General features: G+C 57.0%; 1 protein-coding gene across 5 annotated transcripts in view; it reads left to right on the forward strand.

Moving 5' to 3' along the window:
• The window catches only part of ZBTB46 (zinc finger and BTB domain containing 46), a 56,948-nt gene that overhangs the window by 16,608 nt on the left and 14,901 nt on the right, over positions 1 to 25,439 (forward strand). For 4 of the 5 annotated variants that reach the window (XM_017655371.3, XM_073236337.1, XM_037006549.2 and 1 more), the window contains 3 exons: positions 3,170 to 3,296; positions 5,210 to 6,179; positions 18,023 to 18,304. In XM_017655371.3, the coding sequence (XP_017510860.2) occupies positions 5,243 to 6,179; positions 18,023 to 18,304 (1,219 nt within the window). In that variant the 5' untranslated portion in view covers positions 3,170 to 3,296; positions 5,210 to 5,242. The remainder of the gene's footprint in view (positions 1 to 3,169; positions 3,297 to 5,209; positions 6,180 to 18,022; positions 18,305 to 25,439) is intronic. The other variant, XM_037006551.2, reaches the window with a different exon arrangement.

Raw genomic sequence — 25,439 nt, forward strand, 5'->3', positions numbered from 1 at the left:
CGTCCAGCTCACCCTGATTGAGGCTCATCTGTGTGCCTTGAAGTGCCATTTAGGCAGGCACAGGAAGGCCCCATGGGCAGCTGGGCGTGCTGCTGTTGGGATAAACCTCTTCTTTTATCTTTTTACCTGTTGACACACACTTGGGTTGCTTTCAGGCTGTGACTGTTATGAGTAGGGCCGCCGTGTGTGCTTGTGTGTAAGTCCTCCTATGGACCTGTTCTTGCTCTTGGGCAGGCACCTAACAGAATGCTGGGCTGCACGGTGTTTGTATGCCTTTGGAGGATGTCACCAAACCATCATCCAAAGTGGCTGCCCACCTTGCCCCCCACCCCCTCCAGCAGGGTCCCCGTCATCTACATCGAGGCTGGAGCTGGGGGGGGGCCTCTCCATCGTTAGCCCAAGCTGTGTGTGCGGGCATCTCACTGCCGTTTTATCCTCACATCCCGGGCCACTAAGTTGAGCATCTTCTTGTATTTGGCTATTCATGTGTCTTTGAGATGTGCCTATTCAAAATGTGGCCCGTTTATAAAGATCTCACCACAATGATTATGAAGAGCGTTATAGAATAGTAGAGGTAAGCTTGGCCCAGTTGTCTACCGGCTCACCTCCCGCCTCTGAGAAGCCCTTGTCAGGCCTTGGGGCAGCTGTGTGGCCACTGGTACCAGGAGCAGGGTGGTCTGGTTCTGACACTAAAGATATCTAGCTTCCACCTTAAAAGAAAATTTTTTTGGTGGGTGACATTTTAAGGGAAATTTTAAGTAAGTTTAAATTGACCCCAACTGAAATACAGAAGTTATCTCAAGTGTGGCAGTAAGACAAAGTCTGGTAAAATAGGTGTGCAAGTGTGTTTGAGAAGGATGCATGTCACGAGTTGTTCCAAATTAAAGGTGGGCTTCTCTTGAGTATCACTTGGTGCTGGGCTCTGGGGGAGGGGGTCCTCTGGAGGTCCAGGCCCAGCACAACCGGATGCTTGTTTGAAAGTAACAGGACACAAGTCTAAACTGCATCCTGTGTCTTGCATTTTCATGAGAATTAGCTGCCTCCCTGGTAGAGCTCCTTCAGGACAAAAGGGGAAAACAGCCCCATCCTGCCATGAATTCATACTTTGAACACACAGCGCAGCAGGGAGATCTCCATGCAGCTGGGGGTGTGGGGATGTTTTTGTCCTTCACCCATTGAGCATCCGTCACAGGTAAAGGATAACAACTGTGCGTCTTCAGTGGAATAGCTTCTGCTGACAATTTGGGACGATGGCTTTATGGTCCAGACTCCGTTACCTTCAGATGTTGGTCAGGGAAGGTCTGGGATGTGCTCTGTAACTTCAAGTTTATCAGGCATTGTGGTGTCGGGAGCTGTGCCATGTGAGTGACGGCTGGTACTTCAGCATCCCCGACACCAGCACCGTGGGGCTGGGAGGCTGTGCTCCTGTCGTGCGGAGGAGGCCAGCGGAGCCAGCTCTGGCTCAGGTGTGAGCATGGGTTGTTCTACTCAGGACATGGAGCCCCTGGATCGCCACGACGAGCAGAGGTGGTCACTGGGGCTGGCTCGACACAGCGAGACTCCAGCGGGGCCGGGGCTTCGGCGTTGGGCGGTGCACTCAGTGTGTGTGAGCCGGTTTCCCTGGCTTGCAGCCTCCCGCCACCTTCCCCGGAGGCTGTGGGATTGGAAATGGCTCCCCCACGCGTTAGGCATAGCTTATCAGACCCCCGCCATCCCTGCCCATTTGGTGGCCTGCACTGTTCACAGTGTCCTGGTTGTCTGTGGTGGGGCAGCTGGCCCGTGAGCCCCCAGCACTATTCAGGAAGACATGGATTTTGGAGTTTGGTCTGGAATGTGAGTTCAAGTTGTCGTGGTACCAAAGTGGTTGTGTTTTCTAAGTGATTCTGTCTGAAATTAAAGTATCGTGAGATTAGCGGGCTGTCAATGCAGGTGGTAGAGATCCTACTGAGGGGAGAAAAGTGGAAGTGGTGTTTGGAAAAAACAGCGGAGAGACGATTGGGCTTTGAGATGGTGGTTGCACCACTTCTGCGCAGCCTCAGGTGTGAGAGTGACAGCCGATAGCCCATCTGCCTCTGGGGCCTCAGCCAGCCCTCCTCCACTAACATTGACTCGGCATCTGTGTCCCTTTAGGGGTGAGGCTGCTCTCGGAAGGGCTCCTTACTCAACGGGGGTGCCACAAGTGGACCCTTGAGTGCAGGAGAGTGCCCTGTGTTCCAGGTAGCGGCATAGACCATTGAGATGATGGCCAGGTTATCTGTCCATGGTGTCTGTGCACAGGTGTGTGTCCCTGAACAGATGTGTGTCCTATGAACAGGTGTGTGTCCATGAACAGGTGTGTATCCTTGAACAGGTGTGTGTCCATGAACAGGTGTGTGTCCTATGAACAGGTAGGACACGTGCTCTGCTGTCGTTGCCCTCAGAAAAAATCCATGTGAGTGTGCTATAACCTCGGGTCTGCATGCTACTTGTCAAGCCATTATGCGACAGGATGGGTCACATTGCCCAGGATGCTTCCAATTCAGGGTTGCAGCTGCTGAAGCGCCCCCCCCCGGACAGCGCCTCTTCTGCTGTGGTCCGGTGGGCTGCAACCCTGCGGACACTGAGGTGTCCACTTAGTGATGCAAACCCAGCTGACCTAGAGCTTCCCTGGGCTTGGATAAATTGTGTGTGTCCTGAATATTTCCATAACAGGCTAAACTATTTTAGGGATCTGATTTTAGATTGTTAGATTTCAATCTCCCTGATGAAAATTATATTGTTTTTCCTACTACAAATCTCCATAAAGTACACAACTGACTTATAAGCTGCACTAACTGAATGAAAATTTATTCCACAACTTTCTACACTAGTTGGAGTTGTTGTAGAAGCACAGCCCTGTGAGGCAGCTACTGTACACGCTTTCCTGGGCTTTGCAGATCCTGTGCTGTTGCATGTTGACAGTTTGGGGTATCCCTCCTCAAGGGGTTCATTGGCACCATTTCTCCAATGGCATTTGCTCCTTTACTGTCTTTGTGTCACATCTTGCTAATTTTCACAATATTTCAAACTTTTCCATTGTTGTTCTACTTATGGTGACCAGTGATTACAACGCCTTGAAAGCTCAGATAATGGCTGGCTTTTTTTAGTGGTAAAACTGTTTTCTAATGGACGCGTGTACATTGCTTTTTAGACACAGTGCTGTTGACCTCGTGTCCTGTCAGCATGACTTCTGTATGAACGGGGAGCCGGAACATTCAGCTGACGTGGCTTCACTGTGGCGCCTGGAGCCCAGCTGGCCGCGTCTCCCAGCGTTGCCGGTAAGATGGCTCTGTACATCCTTTTCATCGTTCCTCCTGGTTCTTAAGAGAATCTGTTTTACTGGCAAGAAGGGACTTCCTGTTTTATAAAGGAGATCCTATGACGAGACAAACAGCTTCCTAGTTTGAATACAGGGTGCCTGAAGTGTCGGACACTCTCACATGGCCAAGAGGAGCCAGTGCCACTTAACACGGACCCCAGGCATTAAACTGAGGCCTTGTCCACATATCCCTTTCCTCAGCCTGGAGCACATTTTGGTCCCCGCCCCCCCCAGTGCCTGGTTAATGAGTCTGCACAGCCAGGTGTGAGGAATAACGCCATGTCTGGTGGGAGGCGTGTCCTCATACCCTCTCCCTTCCCAACTCAGACACTGGGGTGGGGGCCGCGCCCTGGGTTGTAACCCACCCCCAGGGGCCCCAATGTGTGAGAGGCCTAGAAGCGCTGGCGTCATCTGTAGGCGTCTGACCCTCTCCCCAGCCCATTCAGAAAATTCTTTATAGCGCTCCTTCTTGGTGGCCTCTTCCCACTGGGGACGGGCTCGGCTGCTGCGGCAGGAAGGCTGACCCACGGAGGAGCGCGTCTCCGCTTCTGGTCTGGATGCTAGGGGCTGGTTGGGGCTGGGGGCTGCCGTGCCTGCAGCAAGCGCTCAGCCACGGGAAGAGCCAGTGCCCTGGAGGCCAGCGCACAGCCGCGCAGGCTCAGGCGCCACCAGCAGGAAGGGGCAGGAGGGCGGCGTGAGGGGCGCTCGACGCCAGCTCCCAGGGGTGGGAACGGAAGCCTTTGGCTGTTTCCTGCCGTTTCCAGCCTGTGCAGCGTGAAAGAAAAAAGCTCTGTTTTCACCAGGGCATCTTAAAGGTGATTTCAGGGGCTTCGAAAGCACGTTATGATTGAACTAGAGAAAAGAAGCGCATGAGGCTCCGCCGCCAGAGTCCCCGGGGGGCTGCCCTGCATTTGAGCAGCTCCATCCCCATTGGACACATCCTGGCATTTGGGGTGTTACCACCTGACGAATCAGCTGGAGAACAGAGCGCTCAGAGGGGAGATCTAGCACCTTCTCCTCGAGGCGAGCACTGGATGTAGTAGTGCAGTGGTGTCCTACTGGAGCGGGCTGCGCCTCATCCAACAGGACCAGGGTCCTTGCAGGAAGGGGACACGGGCACGCAGCTCACAGGCAAGCACCGAGGACGGTCGGCCCCGAGCAGCAGCTGGGAGGCCTCGGACGCGTCCTCCTGCAGGACCTCCTGCTGGTTGTGGCCCTGCCCGCACCTCAGTCTCTGCTCCTGGCCTCCTGGCTGCAGGAATAAGGTTCTGAAGTGCCGGGTCTGTGGCCCTTCGTTCCGGCAGCAGGGAGGATGGGGTGGTCCGTTGGCTTGCTTGGCCCCGGGTTCTGCTACTTGGGCCCGCTTCCCATGGGGTGGGTGTAGGCCCTTCGGCCTGGAGCCTCCGGGGCTGCGCTCTCCCCGTGGGGCTGCTCGAGCTGGAGCTTGGAGAGTCTGTAGGGCCATGGCTGTGAATGTCAGTTTTCAGCCCTGCTGCTCTGTGCGTCCCATTTGTGCAGGAAGTCGTCTGTTCTCTTCAAGGGCGAGGGGTGAAGGCACACTCGGTCACTTAGCCCCAAGTTTCCATTTGGGGAAGAAAGGCGCGTCACCACCCAGGGCGTTTCCCTCGTCTCTGGGACATTCGGGGTGTGTTCTGAGGTCTGGCTCGGCGTGTGTGCAGGGTTCCGTCCGGAACCGTGAGTGAGCCCGTGGGGGGCAAGCCTTGAGCCCCAGGCACTTGGCTCGGGCACCACCTGCTCCCCGGGGCTGCCCACCACGAAGGCACGGGCCCTCCCTCTGAGGGCCTCTGTGCCAGCGTCCCCCCCGCTCCCCCCGTGCTGGCCGCGTGGTGACCCTCCTGTCTCCCCCCGCAGAGTTGGTAGAGGAGGCGGAGTCCCGGCTTCCAGATGAACAACCGGAAGGAAGACATGGAGATCGCGTCCCACTACCGGCACCTGCTGCGGGAGCTGAACGAGCAGAGGCAGCACGGCGTGCTCTGCGACGCGTGTGTCATCGTGGAGGGCAAGGTCTTCAAGGCGCACAAGAACGTCCTGCTGGGCAGCAGCCGCTACTTCAAAACACTCTACTGCCAGGTGCAGAGGACGTCCGACCAGGCCACAGTCACGCACTTGGACATCGTCACCGCCCAGGGCTTCAAGGCCATCATCGACTTCATGTACTCCGCCCACCTGGCCCTCACCAGTGGGAATGTCATCGAGGTGATGTCCGCCGCCAGCTTCCTGCAGATGACGGACATCGTGCAGGCGTGCCACGACTTCATCAAGGCCGCACTGGACATCAGCATCAAGCCGGATGCCTCGGATGAGCTCTCCGACTTTGAGATCGGCGCCCCGCCAGGCAGCAGTACAGATGCGCTGATCTCGGCCGTGATGGCCGGAAGGAGCATCTCCCCATGGCTGGCTCGGCGCACGAGTCCCGCCAATTCCTCCGGAGACTCGGCCATTGCCAGCTGCCACGAAGGAGGCAGCAGCTGCGGGAAGGAGGGCCAGGAGCCCAAGGCCGACAGCCCGGACGGGGGTTCCATACAGTCGCTGTGGCCTGGTGACGTGGGCTACGGGTCTCTGCGTGTCAAGGAAGAGCAGATTTCGCCAAGTCATTACGGAGGGAGCGAGCTGCCATCTGCCAGGGATGGTGCGGTACTGAACGCTTTCTCCGAGCAGGCTGGAGGGGACGGCTGGCAGCCCACGGGCCGAAGGAAGAATCGGAAAAACAAGGAGACCGTCCGGCACATCACGCAGCAGGTGGAGGACGACAGCCGGGCTGGGTCCCCAGCGCCCCCTTTCCTTCCGACGTCCGGGTGGCCGTTCAGCAGCCGAGACTCAAGTAAGCCTTTCGTTGGTTACAGGTAGGGGCTCGGGCCTGCTTGGGCTCCTGGTGGCCCAGAGGCACTGTGTCGGGGCCCTGTGGCTGTTCACTTTGCTGGCGAAGTGGCTTGTTCCAGGCTGCCGTGGGCACCCTCTTTTTGCAGTAAGTGGTCGTGAGCTCAGGAAAACCAACGTGTCCCAAGCCAGGGTGACTTTGGGCTACAGCACCAGTGTGCCCGACAAGTAGAGGCCGTCCGGGTGGGCCTTCCCTGAAGCCTGACCTGCAGGCAGTGACTGGGGGTGGTGGGAGGGGGCGGGAGGCGGCTCCGGAAGGAGCCTGCTGTGGGGTGCGGGGCCAGCACGCAGCTCCGCGGCCCTTGTGTGGGTGGCCTTGTATCAGCACTGGTTGGGGCAACTCAACTTTAAAAGGTTTGAATGTTAACATTTAAAAACATGACAAAGTACATGAAATGAAGAGGTGTGGACGTGGGAGGAAGGACCAGGCCACGCACAGCTCACCAGGCTCGCCGCCCCGGCTCTGGATTTTCCACCTGGAGGGCGTGTGCTCAGGCCTCATGAGCGCTGAACAGAATTGCCACATGCACGTGTTTTGCCCCTGGTGAGAAGCTTGCCTTGACGAGGGACATGGGCTACAGCCAAAAGCTGCCCCACAGGGGCGGGTGTCAACTCCACACCAGCAGTGGCTCCAGTGGTTCAGACTAATAGGCGTGGTATCGCTTTCCCATAGCCACTGGGCGGTGCTGCACGCGCCTGGCTCTGGCCTGGCTCTGTCCCGACGACCAGTGATGGCCAGCCCTTGCTCTCGGAGGACAGTTTTCTGTCTGCCCCTCAGACTAGTGGAAACAAATGTTCATCAGCCCCAGGCACTCTTCCTGGGGGAGCACGCCGTAGCTCTGGCTACTCCCAGCCTTTCCAAGCGGCCCATGAGAACAGGCCCTGCTCCCCGGGGGCAGGGGGCAGGCGGGCTGCATTTAGGGAGGGTGTTTGGTGGAATGGGTTGGCCTGCAGTGGGATGGCGGCCTCTTAGTAAGTGCAGCCAGCAAATGGAGCAGGTGGACCAGCAATCCGTAGGACATAGTCCTGGCATATGCCACAAATGCAGGGTGTGTAGTGCTTGGCTTGGAGAGGCTGCCCACTCCCCCTGCCCACAAGGCTTCCTGCAGCAGGTAGGCAGCACCTGGGGGGACTCCGGCTCCAGAGAGTACTGCCTTGGGCTCCCCGTAACTAGCTTTTATTGTGGTAAAATGTACACACTGCAAACGCTGGCCTTATAACTACTTTAATTGTGCAGCCTACTGGTGTTGTACACGTCCCCTGTGATGTGCGTAGCACGCTGCCCGCCTCCCAAACTTCCTCATCTCAAATGGAAGCCCCGAATCCATTGAACAGCATCCAAGATGCAGAAAGGCTCCGGATCAGCCTGCTTCTCATTGTTGCCAGGCCCCTGGGTGTGCAGTGCAGGCTTGTTTAACCAGGAACTTGCAACCTCAGGCTGGGTGACTGCTGTGTGGCTGCCCGGGCACCGTAGGACATTGGTCTCACTGGCCTCCACCCACTGGGTTTCAGCAGCGCTCACCCCTTAGCTGTGACACCCAGAAATTCTCCAGACACTGCGGGTGTCCTCAGTGGGCAACCCCCCAGAACTGTTGGAGTTTAACCTGAACTACGTCAGAAGGTTACATGTCTGAGTTAATGGAAAAGCCAACTGCCCCCCTGCCATCTGCCAGTAAGGAGAGGTGTATGCCATCCACTCCTGGCTTGGTTCACGGCCCTTCACCAGCCCTACCTGAAACCAGAAAGCAGCTGTCCCACAGGAGCCTTCTGGGTGGGCAGGGCAGGCCCAGGACACCTCCTGGTGTCATGCGTCAGTTCCAGGCCCTGATGCCGAAGGCCAGTCAATTTGGGCATCCATCGTTTTGTTGGGAAATGGTGTGCTCCTCGGGCCTGTGGGTTTGATGTGTTAAATGCAGTTGTCGAGCAGAAGGTGTTTTTAGAATCCAACAAGTGATCTCGGCTATGTACTTTTGTTAGTGTCTTAAAGCCCTTGGGTTACCAAGGCAACCATGAACCACTCTGTTAGATTATCCTGGTTTGCTAAGACGAGGACACGAGGTGTGGGCTTCTGTGGGACTGTTCCTGCCCCTCGGGGGGGCCATGCATCCCCCCACCCTGGCCCCAGGCTGTGGTTCGTGTCCCTGGTGGAAGTCAGCCATTTTCACAAAGGACTTTAGCACATCTTCGAGGATAGCTTCTTTATATTCTCATTGTGTGTACAGGAGAAAAGGCGCTTTTCCAAAGGAAGGTGTCAGGGTCACTGCCGATCATTGGGGTGCTTCACATGATGCTCAGGTGCCCTGCCTGCCCCGTCTCCTCATCCTGTGGTGACTCTGGGGCCTGGTAGCATTTATGAGAAATTTTTCCATGCAGAAAACTGAGGGCATCCTAACATAGCAACTTCCAAGAAAATGTCCACTGGACTTCCGAGTCACCACAGGGAGTGTGTGCTGGCATGTGGGGTTGGAGCTGGGGGGCCATGCCGTGTGTGGTCACAGGACACAGGCAGGCCCTGCAACCAGGCCCCAGTGGTCTGCCCGTCTGTCCTGGGCTCCGGCCTCATGCCCACCTGCAGGTTAACCCTCTCCTCTGACCCCAGGGCTGTGGGACTTTATTGCTGCTAGCTCAGAATCTGGTTCAGGAAGAGCCCTGGGTCCCTGTCTTCTGTCCAACACAGGCTACTAAAAGGTTCTGCAAAAGCAAACTTCTCTAGGCAGAATGAAACGTGTGGGTTTTATAAAGCGTTTGTACCTGAACTTGGGTAAGGTTGGACCTTGGCACAGCAGGATTTCAAGACGCACTGGAACAGGAGACCAGCTTCTGTGAGTGGACGTGGGTGAAGGTGGGCTCCCAGCCAACCCCTCTCACCCTCGCAGCCCCCTTCCTGCCCAGAGAGGGGAGACAGCACACCACCTCTCAGGATGGGGGGCTGCGCTCTGTCCCCAGACTGAGGCCTGGCCCTCCGTTGCCGAGGTCAGAGGTTCCCTCTTAGCCGCTAGGAGCTCGTCGTTGGTGCTGAGATAGGAGCTGGCAGTGGAAGGTCCAAGGCTGGCAGTGCCTTCTCCCCTCCGTGAAGGCGGACAAGGAGGAGACTTCCAGACGTGGCAGCCTGGCCACCCACGCGCGGTCAGAAGCAGCTTGTGGAAGCAGCAAACCTCTGAGTCTGTTGAGCTGATGTGAGTGTTGGTTCCATGATCTGATGGGAGCCGTGAGGAATGAACAGTCTGGCACCTGGCGGCGTGGCCCAACTGGCACCTGGGGAGAGCTCTAGGGAGCTCTGGCCACTTCTGGAAGAGGCCACCTCCCCCTGCTGCCATTTCAACAAATTCGATCATCTCTGTTAAATAAAATTGTCTTGCTTAGTGTGATGTTTGCATTTTTGGAGTAAAGTGGCTCCAGGTGTCTTGGTCAGCCTTTTGGGGCTGGGATTAGACCTGCCTCCAGTGCTGGGAAGGCCCCCAAGACCCGGGACTTCCCCTGCCCAGGCCCCTCCTCAGGCCTTCCCCCGAGTCTGCAGGTCTGGATGGGCCCCTCCAGACCGGAAGCGCCTTTCTTTAGCTGCTGGTCCCCTAGAAACGAGCTCCTAAAGGACAAGCCCTTGAGGGCTCTCAGGGACCAACAGCCTCTCTGTCCCTCCGCGTGGAAACAGGCTGGGTTTTCTGTGTGCCTTGTCGCCCAGCAGGGCTGGGGGCTTCAGCATCATGCCGCACCCAGAGGCACCCAGGACCCTGAGTGTGTCTGGGCTGACATAGGGCAAGGCTGTGCCATGGCAGCAGAAGGCACCTCTGGAAGGCCTGTGAGCTGGACAAGGCATGGGGATGGAGGGGCAGCCTGTGGGATGCAGGGTGCCCGTGTGAACAGCCCTGGTGCTCAGCATTCCCACTGGTAGTTGTGTTCTGATAGCTTATTATTCCTCCATCTTTGAAGGGGGTTGACACCTCATTTGGTCCAGGATGGTGCAGAACGGGGCCCGCTGGGGCTCCCCACACAGCCTTGCCCTCTGCCACTTGTTCTGTTATTGGCTCAAAAATGTGCAGCCACCTTGCTGGGTCCTGTTTGACTTGAACCTGAGGGCTTTGCTCCCTTTAACCAAGAGCTTACTTGCTTCCGGTGTCTGCAGACCAGGACAGAGATGCCCTCAGAGCCAGGGAATGGGCTGACTCGCCAGGGTTCTCGTGGCTGTGACTCTGCTCCACGCAAGGCGGGACTTGCCTCCCGTGAACAGGATGGACGTCAGCATTGGGCGGTCTGGGGGAACCTGTCCATGATGTCAAAGCACAGCTCACAGACCTACACTTAACAGAGATTTGAAAAGGAGTAGTTAGTGTAATTTTTAAGTGTTCATTTGAAAATTTTGTGCCACAGCTTTTCCCAGACTTTTTAAGCACGGAGGTGTGACGTGCATGCCAGCATAGTGCGAACTCCGAGCAGTTGAGCTGGCTCAGAGCGTGTGACCAGCGCCTAGAAGCCCCAGACGCCCGTCCTGGCGACCGCCTCCCCTGAGGGGACTGTGTCCTGACTCGGCCTGGCATGCGTGTGTTCTGTGGAGCGAGGCCGACGCTGTGTACCGTTGTCCCGACATTGATGGGTCTGGGCTGTTTCGCTTTGGCCATTGGACCAGAGCTGCTGGACCCCTCTGGTGCTTATGGGCGTCCATCCCTGGTGCACCAGAGGTGTTTCCAGGGGCGGCCTGGTGTCCTGCCGCCACTGTGACAAGTCGCGGACCTGGGGCTGAAAGCCATACAGCCTTCTTCTGGTTCCCAGAAGTGCCACATCGGTCAGCAGGGCCGCCCTCCTCTGGAGGCTCCCCGGAGAATCCACTCCCCACCTTCCCCGGCCTCTGGAGGCGCTGGGCTCTGAGGCTCGGGGCCCTGTCCTCCGCGGCCTGCTCCTGGGGCCACATCTTCTCTGCCTCTGCCCTCCACCTCCCTCCTGCAAGGACCCTGGGATTCATCTGGGGCCAGCCGGACCGTCTGGGGTCATCTCCCAGCTCAAGGTCCCTTTTGCCTCAGCAGGTGACAAGGCGGGGTTAGGACACGAGCGTGTTCGGGGGCCATGGTCAGCCTACCATGGGGTGTGCATATATAATAAATAACAAGGTATTTTTGGTGAAAATTGACATTCCTTTTTTCTGTTCTATTGTGAGGTAAAACCACACAGATTTCCAGTGTACAGTTTGAATAATTGTTTTCTCTCCATTACATCGTATTGGGGAAATATTCATGAAACTTAGAGGAAAGTTAAAGAAATAAAGTGAGTGTGTCTATGGCCCAGATTCCCCACCTGTCTACCCATCCGGTCCTCCGAAATGCTGGCCCAGCGTTCAGTTAGAGGCCCGCTTTCAGGGGGTGGCAGACACCAGCGCGCTTCACCCCCAGACGTGCCGGTCGGCGTCTCACCGAGTTCGGCCCGTGCTGACATTTTTCAGGTCAGTTTTATGCGCATCAAATGAGGCGCACCCTGCTGTGCCGTTCCGTGATTTTGAGAAATGCACACACACAACCCCTCAGGATGTTACCGTCACCCCCGGCAACCACTGATGAGATGTTGCCATGGGTGGACTTTGCCATTTGTCACTTTGTATAAATGAAGCCAAAGGGTGCGTGTGTCGTGGGCGTTCCCACGCGTGAGAGCGTGTGGCCGCTGCCCCGTGCTCACACCTTTCAGGCTGGTGGTGGGTGGCCGTCCTTCACCTGAACACATGCCCTTGGTGTATCCATCCTCTTGACGGTTGACTTCTAGGCTGTTGCCAGTTTTGCTGTTGTGAATAAAGCTTCTGTGCACGTGTTTGGCAAGCCTGTTTTATGGATGGATGTGTTCATTTCTCTTGAGCACGTACCAAGGAATGGAGTGGCTGGGGCATAGGGCGGGGCCTGTCTTCCCAGCCCCCCACCCTGCTGAGCTGTAGTCTTCCACTTTTCGTCATTCTGGTGGGTGAGTCTGATGAGCTTCGGTAAATACACACACCTCTGTTGTCAGGATGGGGGACGTCCCCGTCACCCGGAATGCCCCCCACTCCGGGCTTGTCGGCGGGGGACCTGCAGGGAGAGAGCGTGTGGTGAGTTCTCTTATCTGGCTTATTTTATTCAAACTTCATCTATTTGTTTATTTTCATTTTGAGATTATCAGAGATTAACAATCAACTGTGAGAAATAACACAGTTTCCCTGCACTGCTGTGTGGGTCCCCCAGTGCCGACATCTTGCAGATCACGGTCAGTATGACCTGCACGCTGCCATGGACACGGTGCCCTGGCCTGAGCCCCACCCAGCCGTGGCCAGCACAGCGCCGCCGGGGGAGCTGGGTGCTTCTCTCCCCTGCCTCTGCCAAGTGCTGACCTCAGGCTCCGTCAGGTCATGGTGGGCATCAGCGAAGCCATCTTTCGTTGCTGAACAGGACCCTGTTCTCTAGCTGTAACGGTGTGTCCTCTCACGTGCTGATGGGCACTGTGTTATTCTGGGTGGTTTTTGGCTGTGACGGATGAAGCTGTGTGGACGTCCCAGGACAGGCTCAGTGTAGACGGTGTGTGGATTCCTCTCTGGGATGAACCTCCATGGCTGCCAGGCCACTGGGGCTGGTGCATGGCTCTCTGTGATGCCACCCGTGGTCTCCTTTGTGGTCATGATCTCACACTCACGCTGTGCGAGGTTCCGTGTGCTGCGGCTCACTGCCAGCAGCTGAGCGTGTTCGCTTTTGAATTCTAACCATCCAGTAGGGTGTGGGTGGCATCTCCCTGCGTGTTACTCTGCATTTCCGGGCAGCCAGCCGTGCCCGCTTCTCTCCCTGCGTTTCTCAGCTGTTCTGGCTCTCTGAGCTGTCTGTCTGGGTGGCACTGGGCCTTCTACCAAGCTACAAACATGTTCTTGTACTCAGAGACCCCAAACAGCACGACCGATGTGGATTCTCCCTCAAAGTAGGGTGAAAACGCTGGCCCTGACTCGGCGTTTTTGCGGTAGGCGAACAGCTCCTGAAAGTCGTGCCGGGTGCCGGCCTAGGCGAACTCCATCAGCCTGATGAGGGTCTCTGTGAGCTGCTCTCAGCTCGCTGTGGGTCACCCCGGCCCCGGGGTCCTCGGCGTCGGGAAACGCGTCCTTGCCCCAGGTGGATCTGGGGGACAGTTCTGGACATGTTGAATGGCTGACAGCTCGGGCTGGAGGCAGCCCCTGAGGCTGCAGATGGAAGCGGGCCAACCGCTCTCCTGGCCCTGCAGCATCGGCATCCTGCCACCTGCCGGGCGGAGGAACACTTCAGCCGGGGTCCACCCGAGGGCCGGCACAGAAACACGTTGACTTCAACCCAAAATGTGAAGTTGCTAAGGAGTAGGTGGCTGGAACTGCTGTATTGGTCACAATCCCTCTTGAGTATTTTAAATATTTGGTTTTAGCTTTTTTTTTTGAGAGGGCATCTCTTGTATTTATTGACCAAATGGTTGTTAACAACAATAAAATTCTGTATAGGGGACTCAATGCACAATCATTAATCAACCCCAAGCCTAATTCTCGTCAGTCTCCAATCTTCTGAAGCATGACGAACAAGTTCTTACATGGTGAACAAGTTCTTAGATAGTGAATAAGTTCTTACATGGTGAACAGTAGTACAAGGGCAGTCATCACAGAAACTTTCGGTTCTGATCATGCATATGAACTATAAACAATCAGGTCAAATATGAATATTCGTTTGATTTTTATACTTGATTTATATGTTGATCCCACATTTCTCCCTTTATTATTATTATTATTTTTATTTTTAATAAAATGCTGAAGTGGTAGGTAGATGCAAGATAAAGGTAGAAAACATAGTTTAGTGTTGTAAGAGAGCAAATGTAGATGATCAGGTGTGTGCCTGTAGACTAAGTGTTAATCCAAGCTAGACAAGGGCAATAAAACATCCATGGATGCAGAAGATTTCTCTCAAAACAGGGGGGGTGAGGTTCTGAGCCTCACCTCTGTGGATCCCCAATTTCTCACCTGATGGCCCCCCTGCGACTGTGCCTGTCTTAGGTTGTTCCTCCCTTGAGGAATCTTACCCTTCTCTGGCTATTGGTCTTAGCTTCTTGATAAAAAAAATCTAACATGAACACATTTGATGGTTTTACATAACATTGGTCTCTTCATTATACAATATAAATGCTGGTTCTAACTTCCTTTACTGTTGGTGGAATTTCATTTTGACCTGGCCTCCGGCCCCCCACTGTGCGCCCCTCCTGTGGCCTGGGGGGCCGGGGCAGGCAAGGGCCTCTGCTTCTGCCGCCCAGACGGTTTTGCTCGGCCCCTCTCAGGCTGTCGGTCCCTCCCCTGGTGCCCAGTGCCGCCCACCCGGCTCTGTGGTTCGGGCCCCGCGTCCTGTCCCAGGGCACGCTTGAAATCTAGTCTCTTGCAGTCATTACACTGCTATGTGAAAGCCGTCAGAAACATTTGGCGAATCCGGTGGATCAGCTGTTGGCAGCGGGGCCCCGTTACTGTCTGACTGTCGGGCAGGGCTCTGTGCTGGCTCCAAGGTGGCGAACAGGCCCTGAGTACGTGGGTGTCACTGTCTGCAGGGCCGGGCACAAGGGGGGCCGCCTGCAGGGCGGACAGGAGATTCCTCTGTCCCCAAGCCTCTTTTCTGGGTCACCCTCAGGAAGAGAGACCTTCCCCGGCGTGCCTGGCCCCCTCCCTCTTGTCCAGTAGTTTTCTCGGAACCTCCATGCCTCCCTTACTGCTCAGTGCACACCTGGCCATGGATGTGGGAGTCTCTGCAGGGAGCTCCAGTGCCCCCCAGAGCCGGCCGCCTGCAGCTCACAGCCTGCCTCGCTGTGCTGGGTCTGGGGCTTTATGGGCATGTTCCCCACCCACCCCACACTGGAGACATACCCTCCATCCTGTCATTTCTGTCCGTCCCTGCGGCTCAGGGGCATCAAAACGTTGAACAGTTGGTCATCTGCACTGCCATCCCTCCCCCTCAGGTCTCCGGGCCAGATGATGGCTGCCTCTTGTCCTCATTCCTTAGAGGCCGTGTCCCCCTGCTGCTGGCATGGCACCTGGACCCCGGGCCGGCTGTGAGTGGTTGGAAGGAGCAGAGGCCCCTCTTGGCTGGGGGGTGTCAGCGCCAGGACCCATCCTGCACCAGGGCTGGGCCGAGGCAATGAGCTGTGCCCCGCCAGCCGCAAGGCCGGGCGGGCTGGATGCCCACGGCATCCCAATGCTGCTGTTTCAAGGGTGGATTTCGGTGCCTGCTTTTCACAGGGAGAGGTCCTCTTAGACGCGAGAGGAGGGGCAGGGAGGCCGTGTCACGGCGCTGCCCACGCACGGCAGGTCTGGCCACCGCATCAGCCAGGGGGCTCAGGGCGTTTAGAGCCACGGAGGACCAAGGCTTTGAGGGCCTGTGGATTTCCTCCGGTGGACCCGAGAGCCCGCGTGGCCCCTCATCCCGTTAAAGGGGTCCTTGGCTCCCAGCACTGCCGTAGTGTGAGCGGCCCAGCGCAGGGACGTCCCAGAAGAGCTCCTCCCCTCCTCCCCGTCGTGCGTGCGGTGAGGCCGAGGCCCGTGGCGACTCTCCTGGTCGCCACTGCTTCTGCTCAGTTCTCAGGTGTTTGCTAAGGGCTGGCTGTGTTCACGCTCTTGTTCATGGCTGGTGCCTGGCCCTTCCTAACAGATGTCCGGATTATTTAAAAAACTCTTATCTTTGAGACTTCCCCTAGTTTTTTATTATGAAAAATATCAAGACATACATAAAAGTGAAGAGCATCTGAGTGGACCCTGCATGGTTCCATCATCCGGTTCCGTCATTACCAGCACCATGCAGACATTCCCACTGCGTCCTCTGCGGGCCTCTCAGTGCAACTTCCAAAGGGACAGACTCTTAAAAACACATGACGCACGTTAAAAAGCCAGCAGCTCCTTAATATGACCCCGTCAGTGCCCCACCGCCGCCATGCCTTGTCTGGGTCCCTGCCTGTGCCACGTGGCCTGCCTCTCTTCTTTCCCTCGCACACCGGAAGAAGCCGTAGGGCGTCCCTCTGCGCATGGTGGTGTTTCCCCAGGTGCCAGCGCTGGACACTGTTTGGTGGGATCCAGGTTAGATTTTGAGGTGCTTTCTACGGCATCTGCCTGAGCATGGCCACCTCTGGTTTCTGTGATGCTGAGGCTGAACCCCAGCTGGCCGGAGCATCTCTGTGATTCCTGCAGCTTTTGCCCCCAGGGAGCACGGACCTGCCCTCTCTGGGGGTCCAGGGGCAGGGTTTTCGTGGCCTCCTGGTCCTGTGTCATGAAGGATCTGCATGGATTCTGTGATAGGAATTCGCCTGATCTGAGTTCTCAAGTTTCTACACATTCCAGCGGGGCCCCTTCCTGGGGCCCAAGCCCTGCCCAGGGTCTGTGCTGCCCGGCACACTCTGGGGCCCTGCCACTCCGTGTGTGCCCCCAGCCTGGAAGCGTCCAGCTAGTGCTGACCTGGGAGTGACACTGGGGAGACCGCTGTGCTGGCGACTCCTCTCCTTCTTCAAGTAGCAGCTCTACTGAGATATGTTCAGCCCACAATGCATACTCAGCGGTGTCTAGTGTATTCACCGAGCTGTGCAGCCGTCCAGTTTAGAACATTTTCATCTCCCAGAAGAAAGCCCTGCGCCCCTTTGCTGTGACTCCCGTCCCCAAGCCCCTGGCAGCCCCTCACCTGCTTCTGGCTGTGTGGACTGGCCTCATCCCAACAGCCTGCGGGAGCAGGACCCGCGGTGTGTGTGTCCCCTGGCGTTCGTTCTTTCACTGAGCGTGTTTTATGGTCTGTCGTGTGGTCAGCCCTTCACTCCTTTCTGTGGCCGACCCCACTGTGTGAGTGTAGCATGTCTTGTCGCCCGTTTGTCAGCCCAGGGACTGTGGGGAGCTCAGGTTTGTGATAGTGGATGACGTTGCTGTGAGCATGCACGTGTGGGCTTTTGTGGACGTGTGTGTCTGCTATTGGGCGAACTACAGGCGGAATGGCTGGGCCAGCTGGCGACCCTGTATTTAACCTTCCCAGGAACCGCTGCAGCCCTCTGCAGTGGCTGCACCGTTTTACAGTCTCGCTGGCCACGTACGAGGGCTCCGATTTCTTCCCGTTCCTGCCAGACTTGTCTGCCGTTCTGATTCCGGCCCTTGCATTGGTATCTCACTGCCATTGAGCTGTGTGTCCCCAATGACTCATGATGTCCAGCGTTGCCCATTGGGACAAGCACCTACGCAGGTCCTTTGCTCATTTTTAAATTGGGTTGTTGTCTTTTTATTGAGTTGTAGGAGTTCCTTCTATGTTCTAGATAGGATCACATGCCAGGCTCATGACCTGCAGATTTTTCCTGCCGTTCCACGGGGAGCCGTCCCACTTTCCTGACGGTGTCCGTGGAGGCACAGGCGTTTTTCATTTTGCCGAAGTCCAATTTTTGGAGTCACCCTTTAAGAAACCATTGCTGAATCTAAGGTCATGGGGCTCTTCTAATAGTTTCGTAGCTTCAGCTCTTACTTTTTGTCGATTCATTTTGAGTGTCGCCTCCTCTTTGGGAGATGAAAATACTGCAGCCCCGGAGCAGAGCCCACAGTGGGTCTCCAGCCCTTTGGGGCCGTCCCCCCGGTGCTCTGCGTTGGCCCCAGCCCGAGGCCTTGGCTGGACTTCATCCCTGTCCTGGAGCCTGTCAGGAGCCTTGGCTGGCAGGACAGGATTGGGCTTCTCAGCAAGCAGCTGCGTGGTCAGGAAGCCGGCCGCCCTGGCCTCTCCTAAATTTGCCTGTTTCCCACCCGGAGAGCCTTGAAATGACGCGTGTGCTCTCTCTCTTCTCCCCCAGATGCAGACGTGACCATCACTGAGGCCAGCAGCTCTGACAGCCGTGGGGAGAGGGCCGAGCTCTTCAGCCACGTGGACGAGGGCCTCCTGGGAGAAGCCGGCTGCCTGGGCCCGCCCCTCACCCCTGAGAAGGAAGATGCTCTGCACCAGGCCACCGCGGTGGCCAGCCTACGGGCGGCTCTCCTGAGTAAGAACAGCCTGCTGTCTCTGAAGGCCGATGTGCTCGGGGACGACAGCCCCCTGCTCCTGGAATGCCTACCCAGAGGCGCCCACTCCCTGTCCTGTAAGTGCGGTGCCTGCTGCTTCAGGTGCTTTCGCTCTGGTTATTCAAAGGGCAGCCGGCATCAGACCGTGCAGACACGGTGGGCGAGGGGTACCCCACTTCGCTGATTCCAGCGGGATTGGCGGAGGGTGGCGGCTTCCCCAGGGCTGTCCTGGAGGCAGCGGACAGGCCTCTTGTCCCACAGGGAGCTATGTGCTGTGTTTCACTCTGAAGTCAAGGCATCTGGACCTGAAACATGGTCCTGCTTAGACACGCACACCAGCCATGCTCAGGCCTGGAAGCAGAGCCTCTGTGTCTGGAAGGCAGGCCGGGCACTCAGAGGCCTTTGTGCAGAAGGGACAGGCTTGGGCTCCCTCTGCTGGCGCTCGACCCTGCCTTTGCGCCATGATTCGTTCTGCAGGGAGCATAGCCTTGTGTTGTTTCCACCAGATAAGGCTAGTTACACAGGAAATTTTTAAAGGAGTTGGTGTTGTGTTTACCACTGAAGTATCTCCAGCTGAATTCCAGTTGCCTAGAAGCAAATGACAGGGTATAACCAAGAGGCGGCCCAAGGTCCAGCTGTGCTGTGGGGCTGCAGGCTCCCCTACCACACAGCCGGGCACTTAGATTTTACACCGCCCCGCTTGTGTGCTCACAGCGTGCCAGCCCTGGGCAAGCTGCTCTCCCCACTCACGGTGCCCTGAGGCTCGGATCCCTGTACCCCTGGAGGGTCCAACTGCATCCCATCTGTGCCGGGAGAAGCACTGTGTGCGGTGGGCACCCGTGGTGGGTGTCCGAGGATGGGAGGACCCCGCCTTTCTCCACAAGGGAGGGGGCACCACCCTGACCGGGAGCTCTGAGCAAAGGGCTGAGGGGTGCCCCTCCTGGGGGCCCTGGGGACCGAGCACATGGATGCCAGGGTCCTGAGCATGGCTGAGGAGCACGAACTCTTTGTCTTGCTTCATGCTGGGGATTTGCAAAGTGTATCTTTGTTTCAGTTTTCACTGTGATTCAAAAAACAGTACTTTTGCAACTTTGTTTTCATGACCACTAAGATAGCCCAAGATTGTGTGTCAGAATAGGGAAAGTCGCTTATGGATAATATAGACTATCAGTGGGAAGCCATGTTTATGTTCTCTTCAAGAGCTGCTGCGGTGCCCGAGGCAGGCTGGGTGCCAGCTGGTGAGCCTCGCTGCGCAGTCTGACCCGGTCTGACCATCTCGGTGATGAGCCTGTTGACACTGGGCACCTTTAAAGACACGGTTAGGTGCTTGTTGCACATCTGAAAAATGGGGAACATGCTGTGTTGTGAATTTAAAACAAAGTAGCATTTGTGAAACATCGAACACACACCAAAGTGCGCTTGAGAAGTGCTCCTTTCAGCGCTTCCCCTTCCCAAATCAGAGACTGTCTCTGCCACCGGATGGTGGGGTGTGCCACCAGCCCTGGGACAGCTAAAGGCTGTGGTCCTGGGGCGTTTGGGGTGCCTGGAGCCTGTGGCCAGGGGCCCACCAGCTGGGCGTGTAGCTGGGATCAATGGGATGGGCTGCGTGGATACTGTGGGAGGAGCGCCCAGGGTGCTGCTGAGAGTCAGCGGCGAGCTGTGGGGCTTGGGGTGCCCTGTACCCCACCAGGGCTGGACACGGTTCTGTCTCCCCGAGGTCTCTGATCGGTGTGTGAGCACCGGGGGTGGTCAGTCCCTCTGTGCTGCCCCGAACAGGCTGATGGCCGTCGTCCTCGAGAGTCGGCGCTTTCTGTGAGGTCCACGCGTCTGCAGCCTTTGTCCCCAGAGTGGGCTCGTCTGAGGGGCCCTCGGTGCATCTCTGGGGACTGTGCTGGGGACAGGCCAGGGTCTGGCAAGCCCCAAACACAGATGTTGCCACGTTCAGTGTGACTGTGGGCTCGGGGACTAGACTGCCCCGTGCAGGGGACGTGGGCTGCCCTGCCACAGGTCCTTTGTCCCTGCTTGGCCCCTCCTCGCAGCAGGTCTCACAGAGTGTGGCTGGCGGCCGGGGGGCCCATGGGGTGGCATCTTCCCAGGCAGGTCTGCTCATCAGGTGTGTATCCCGTGCAGTGCAGATCGTGTGCCCTGTGTGCTTGAGGCTTGGCCTTTGCATTACGGCCACAACACCCATTCTCCTCGCCTGGGCAGGGTCCAACGAGCTCAAGGGGAATGGGTTATTTTAAGATGTTATTTTTTGATATCCTGAGCAAAATCTGCCCATTTCTGGGCAGGATGAGGAATGGAAGTGTCCAGGAAAAACCTTTATTTCCAGCTTCCTGCACCAGCCCTCATGGCAGCAGACCCTGGGTCCCTGTGGTGGAGCTTCTGCCCCGTGGTTGAGTTGAGTTTGGCAGCCTCTCCTGCTTTTGGGCTGTTTGTCACTGCAAGTGTCAGCCTAGGGTCTGGAGCAAGACCCAGGTGGGTCTTCATGCAGAGTGCCATGGCGCCGCCTCCATGTGTTTCTGGCTGTGCTGGCACCGTAGGAAGTGGGTGGCTGGGTCTTGGCCCCACGTCATCTGGCTGCAGCCTGCGTGCGCCCCTGGGGGATCTAGATGCACATTGAAGAAAGAAGAAATGGCCTCAAACCGGGTGCCACTGAAACCCAGCAGGGGCCTTGCCCCCTGCTTCCTGCTGCCGTGGGACATCCCTGCTCCGGAAGCGAAGGGGACCCCTCGGCCCAGGTGGGCTGAGGCCGCCACTTTTCCCCAAGGAGGTGGCCCTGGGAAGGAGGGGGCCAGGGCCCTGGTGTTGGGGGCCTCTTCCTGGTCCACTTTGGGGGACTGGGCTGTTTTAGGGGTTTTGCTGTTTCCTGACTTGACTTCAAGGCTTCTTGAGCTGGTCTAGTGACAACCTTTTTCTAGGACCAAGGCCTTCATTACTGTGATTTGGGGTGCCCATCAGGTCCACACCCCAGCGGATGTGGATTGTAGTTGCAGAAACAGGGAAGTCATGCTGTTTAAGGGCAGCGGCTTGACTGAGTGGGGTGCACTGTGTGGGGTCCCCAAGCCCTGTGCCGGTTGCCTGATGTGTTCTGGGTCATGTAAACGTGGTCTGGTTTTGTCAGTTCTGCAAAAGAAAGGGAGATGGTGGCAGATGTTTAAGAGAACCACTGCATATGCAGACAGTGCGGGCGAGCAGCCCGTGCTCACGGCCCTATCCAGGTGGGTCTGGGACCTAGGAAAACAGCTTCCACGTTTCCAGGGCCTGGTAGCAGGTGTTGTGGTTCGGGTCCGCAGGTGGTCCCATTGCAGATCAGCTTCAGATGATTTCTCCACAGGAGGGTTTTCTGTGTTCTTCGTTTTGGTTCAGTTAAACGTGATTGTCTTATTTCATTACTTTTTCAAAGTAGGCTCACATCTCACCCATTAATAGTCATTGTTCACTGCATAGAAACCATGAAAAGCATCGATGGTGGCTTAAAACATGGCTGTTCCATGACTGTGGCTGTGGGTATGTGTCTGGGTGGACCGTGACATGTCGCTGCCTTCTTGGGTCTTGAAAGCGGCCCCGAGGACTCGGGTAACCGCCGATGCCACAGGGACGGACCGGAGATAAGCCAGGGCTGCAGGTGGACGGCGTCCGAGGCTGTGGCGTGTCCGAGTCCCCCACCACCTGGACCCAGCAGCCCGTCCCTGCCTGTGTGGGGTGCTGGCCGACCCACGCTGTTTCCTCCCGGCAGCAGCAGGGTGCCCCCCGTGGCTGGGAAAGTGGCCGAGTCCTGCCAGCTCTCAAGGCCAGGGAACCGGGAAGCCCCCTTCCCTAACCCTTTGCCCGCAGGCCAGCCCAGATGCATAGGGGAGGGGCCACTTTGGAGTACTGCCTCTAGGGTTTGTTTTGATTGTGTTTGAAGAATTATTTCCTTGTGCTGTTTAAAGTTTGGATCAAGGGCCCTTTCTTGGCTCTGGAATGACTCTGGGATTCAAACACTGCGCTTGCCAAAGGTCATTTATGATGCACTTTTGGGTAAATGCCAGTTTGACCTGCCTTGAAGCCCCTTCAGACAGGCACTTCTGAAGGTCACAGGGGGCGTGTGCCCCAACTTCCTGTGCTGGGACCTTCCATGGTGATCATTCTGCCCCTGGGAGAGACCCTCCCAGACGGGTCACGCGCAGAGAGCCCTGGCACTGGGCCCTGGAGCAGCCGTGCGCCCACTCCCAGCGGGACCTAGGCTTCGCCCCAGGAAGACTGAGGAAGGCGCCCCGGGGCCACGCTCATTCAGGCGGTGAGACTCGTTTCCTGTGTTCCCAGGGCCTGGCACCAGCCCGTCACTCATGGGGGGACGCTGATAGCAGAGCAGAAGCCCCTCCCTCCAGCCCTCCACCTTCCACTCAGCCCGGGGTGCCTGCTCTGGTGAACCGCCAGACCATCCCAAGGAGATGCTCACCTCCCCAGCGCAGGTAAGACGTAGGAGCCACCGGCTTGGCCCCGCAGCTGCGCCAGGCACTCAACAATGTAGGCCCACGTGGGCATGTGCCCTGATGGGCCTGGCATGGATCTGGTGTAGATCTGGTGTGGGCCTGGCACAGGTTGGCATGGGCCCAGCACAGATCTGGTGTGGTCTGGCATGGATCTAGCATAGATCTGGTGTGGGCCTGGCATGATCTGGCACCGATGTGGTGTGGGCCAGGAGTGGATCTGCGTGCTCGGGTGCGTGACCAGCTTCTGAACTGGCAGCGGCCTCCTGGGCCCCTGCCCCATGTAGCCAGGAAGAGTACCTGTGCACCAAGTCACCACTGCTTCACGCTCCCAGTGACATGTTATATGAAATTAAATTGGTTTTCATATTTAAATTAAATCTTTCTCTGAGGAATTTTCCCCCTAATGTAAAGACATTCAATCCATACAGCAAAACACAAATTCCTCAAGCTGAGAGGCGTGGGCTGGTCATGAGCCGGTTTTGCTGGGCGTTTGCATGTTTATGATCTGGGACCTTGTGTTACAAGGTCTGTGAGGTCTGTGTGTCTCCCTGAAGGAAAATGAATCTGTAAGAGGAGCCCAGCCGCATGTGCTGGATCTTGGAGTCAGCTAAGCACTGCTGCTGTGCAGTCCTTTCTGGCACGATGGTCTGGAGGCAGGGAGGTGTTCTCCTCACATTGCAGCTTCCTCGGGTATCTGTTCATTGAGCACGACTGTACCTTCCTCTCCAGATGCACACGGGGCGTCCCTGTGGGGACAGGGCAGTGACCCTGCTGAGGAACGCGCCCTCTCTGACAGCCTTCTGGATTCTGGATCCTGCCGGCTGCAGCTTCTGTCTCTTGTAGGCGGATGCATGGCGAGGCTCGGGGACCCAGCCAAGTGGCAAGGCCTCCTCTGGAGATGGCTCCAGCTGGCACCTGGGCAGGTTTCGGTGGGGCCGCTGGCCTGCCTCGGATGCTGGGGGCCCTATTCTGCATGCTGTGTGGCCAGCGCTCCTCCTACAGGCCTGCATGGGCTCACCCAGAGTTCCTTGGGCCCTGACACCTTTAGCCTAAAGTCAGCTAAGGAGCCATGAGGAAAATGCCCCATGGAAGCAGCACCTTGGCTGCCTGTGCCAGTTCCAAGGCCAGAGAGGAGTGTGCAGGCACCTTAGCACTGGGCACAGTCCGCATGGGCTGTCTGCTGTGGCGGGCCTGACATTCAGGTCCACGTGGCCATTGGGCGGTAAGAAGGCCACGCCAGGACGGGCAGCTCAGGGAGGTGGAGCAGGTCACTCCTCAGATCTCTGCTGCTGGACTTTCAGGGCCCAGCTGGGAGCGGGTGCGGCAGGTGGCCTCCCAGCCTCCAGGCAGTTCGGTCTGGATTCACCGGGGTCGCGCCGGCTGGCCACCTTGTGAGTGCGAAGCAGGAGCGGAGGTGCAGAAGCACGTGCTGCTGCCCTGGGGACGGGACCAGATCGCTCCGACCCAGTTACCCCCTGGACAGAGCTGAGGACGGAGCCCCACCGCCTGGTGTGCACGTGGCACAGCATGTCCCTCCGGGCGCGAAGCAGGCGGCTCTTGACAGGGAGCTGCCAGAACTGTGCCTCACCCTCGCTTTCCTGCGCCCGCCTTTGCTGGGCATGCTGGGCCCCATGGCGCTGACTTGCTCAAGCTGTGCATGTGGCGGGCTCGGGAAGGACGCCGTGGCCCATCTGGGCTCTGGAGCAGCCAGTGTCCTTCAGGGGGGCTGGGCGAGTTTCTGGGAGAGGCGCTTCCCCAGGAGCTGATGGGCACCTGCGCCCATGCCAGGTCCACCCCACCCAGGCCGTGGCTGGGGCTGGGGCGTGGTCCGTGTGCCGTCCCACTGCTGTGGCCCTCACCATCTTAAACGAGCTCTCAGGACAGGAAGCTGACCTTCCGGAGGCCCAGTGACCCCATTCTGGTGGAGCCTCCACAGGGCCTGGCTCTGCTGGGTCGGTGGCCTGTGGCTCTGTTGGAAGTCTATTTGCATCTAAATGTCATCTCTTGACATCTCCTTCCCTTTTCTTTTTTGCTGGGCTTGGTGGGATCTTTGCTCTGTGCGGTCTTGATTTTGTGTTGAAACATGGGTGCACTGCGGTGGAAGGAGCCACCTGTGCAGCTCCCAGCCTTGGGGCTGTTTGGCGTGGAGGCCCTGGGCCAACCAGGTGGGAGGCAGAGGCCCTGGGTGGCTTCCCTTTTATTTGCTTGCCTGGGGGACTTTCTCCCAGGGTGGGGGGAGTGTGCCCCCACGGATCCTGCGCTGCAGGCAGTCTCTCTGCACTAACCTGCTGAACTTACAATTTTCAGACAACTTCCATGTACCTAAAAGAAATTGATAGGTTCCTGGTAGTTGGTAAGCTGATAGGGATGCAGGGAACGTTTTTAGGGTAGATAGCCTCCTGATTTTGTTTTTATATTTAACACTATTTCCCTTAAAACTGTGTAGGCATCCAGTGTACAGGATTTTCAGCAAGTTCATATAGACACTCCATTTCTTTTTTTTTTAATTTCTCATTGAAATATTGTGGCGAAGGGATTGGCCAACTTTCAAAGAGTTTTTAAGAAGTTTACCATTTTGCAACATTAATCTTTCTTAAACATGGAGACATTACATAATAAAAGGTTGGTTTTTATTTAAGTCTGTTTTCTGCAACAAAACCTGCTCCATGTCCACATTCATTTTGGGTTTCTCTGCACATTTACCTTTTTCACAAAGTGTTAAGTGGGTGGCCTC

The sequence above is a fragment of the Manis javanica genome, chromosome 5 (genome assembly GCF_040802235.1).
Source record: "Manis javanica isolate MJ-LG chromosome 5, MJ_LKY, whole genome shotgun sequence".
Lineage (NCBI taxonomy): Eukaryota > Metazoa > Chordata > Mammalia > Pholidota > Manidae > Manis > Manis javanica.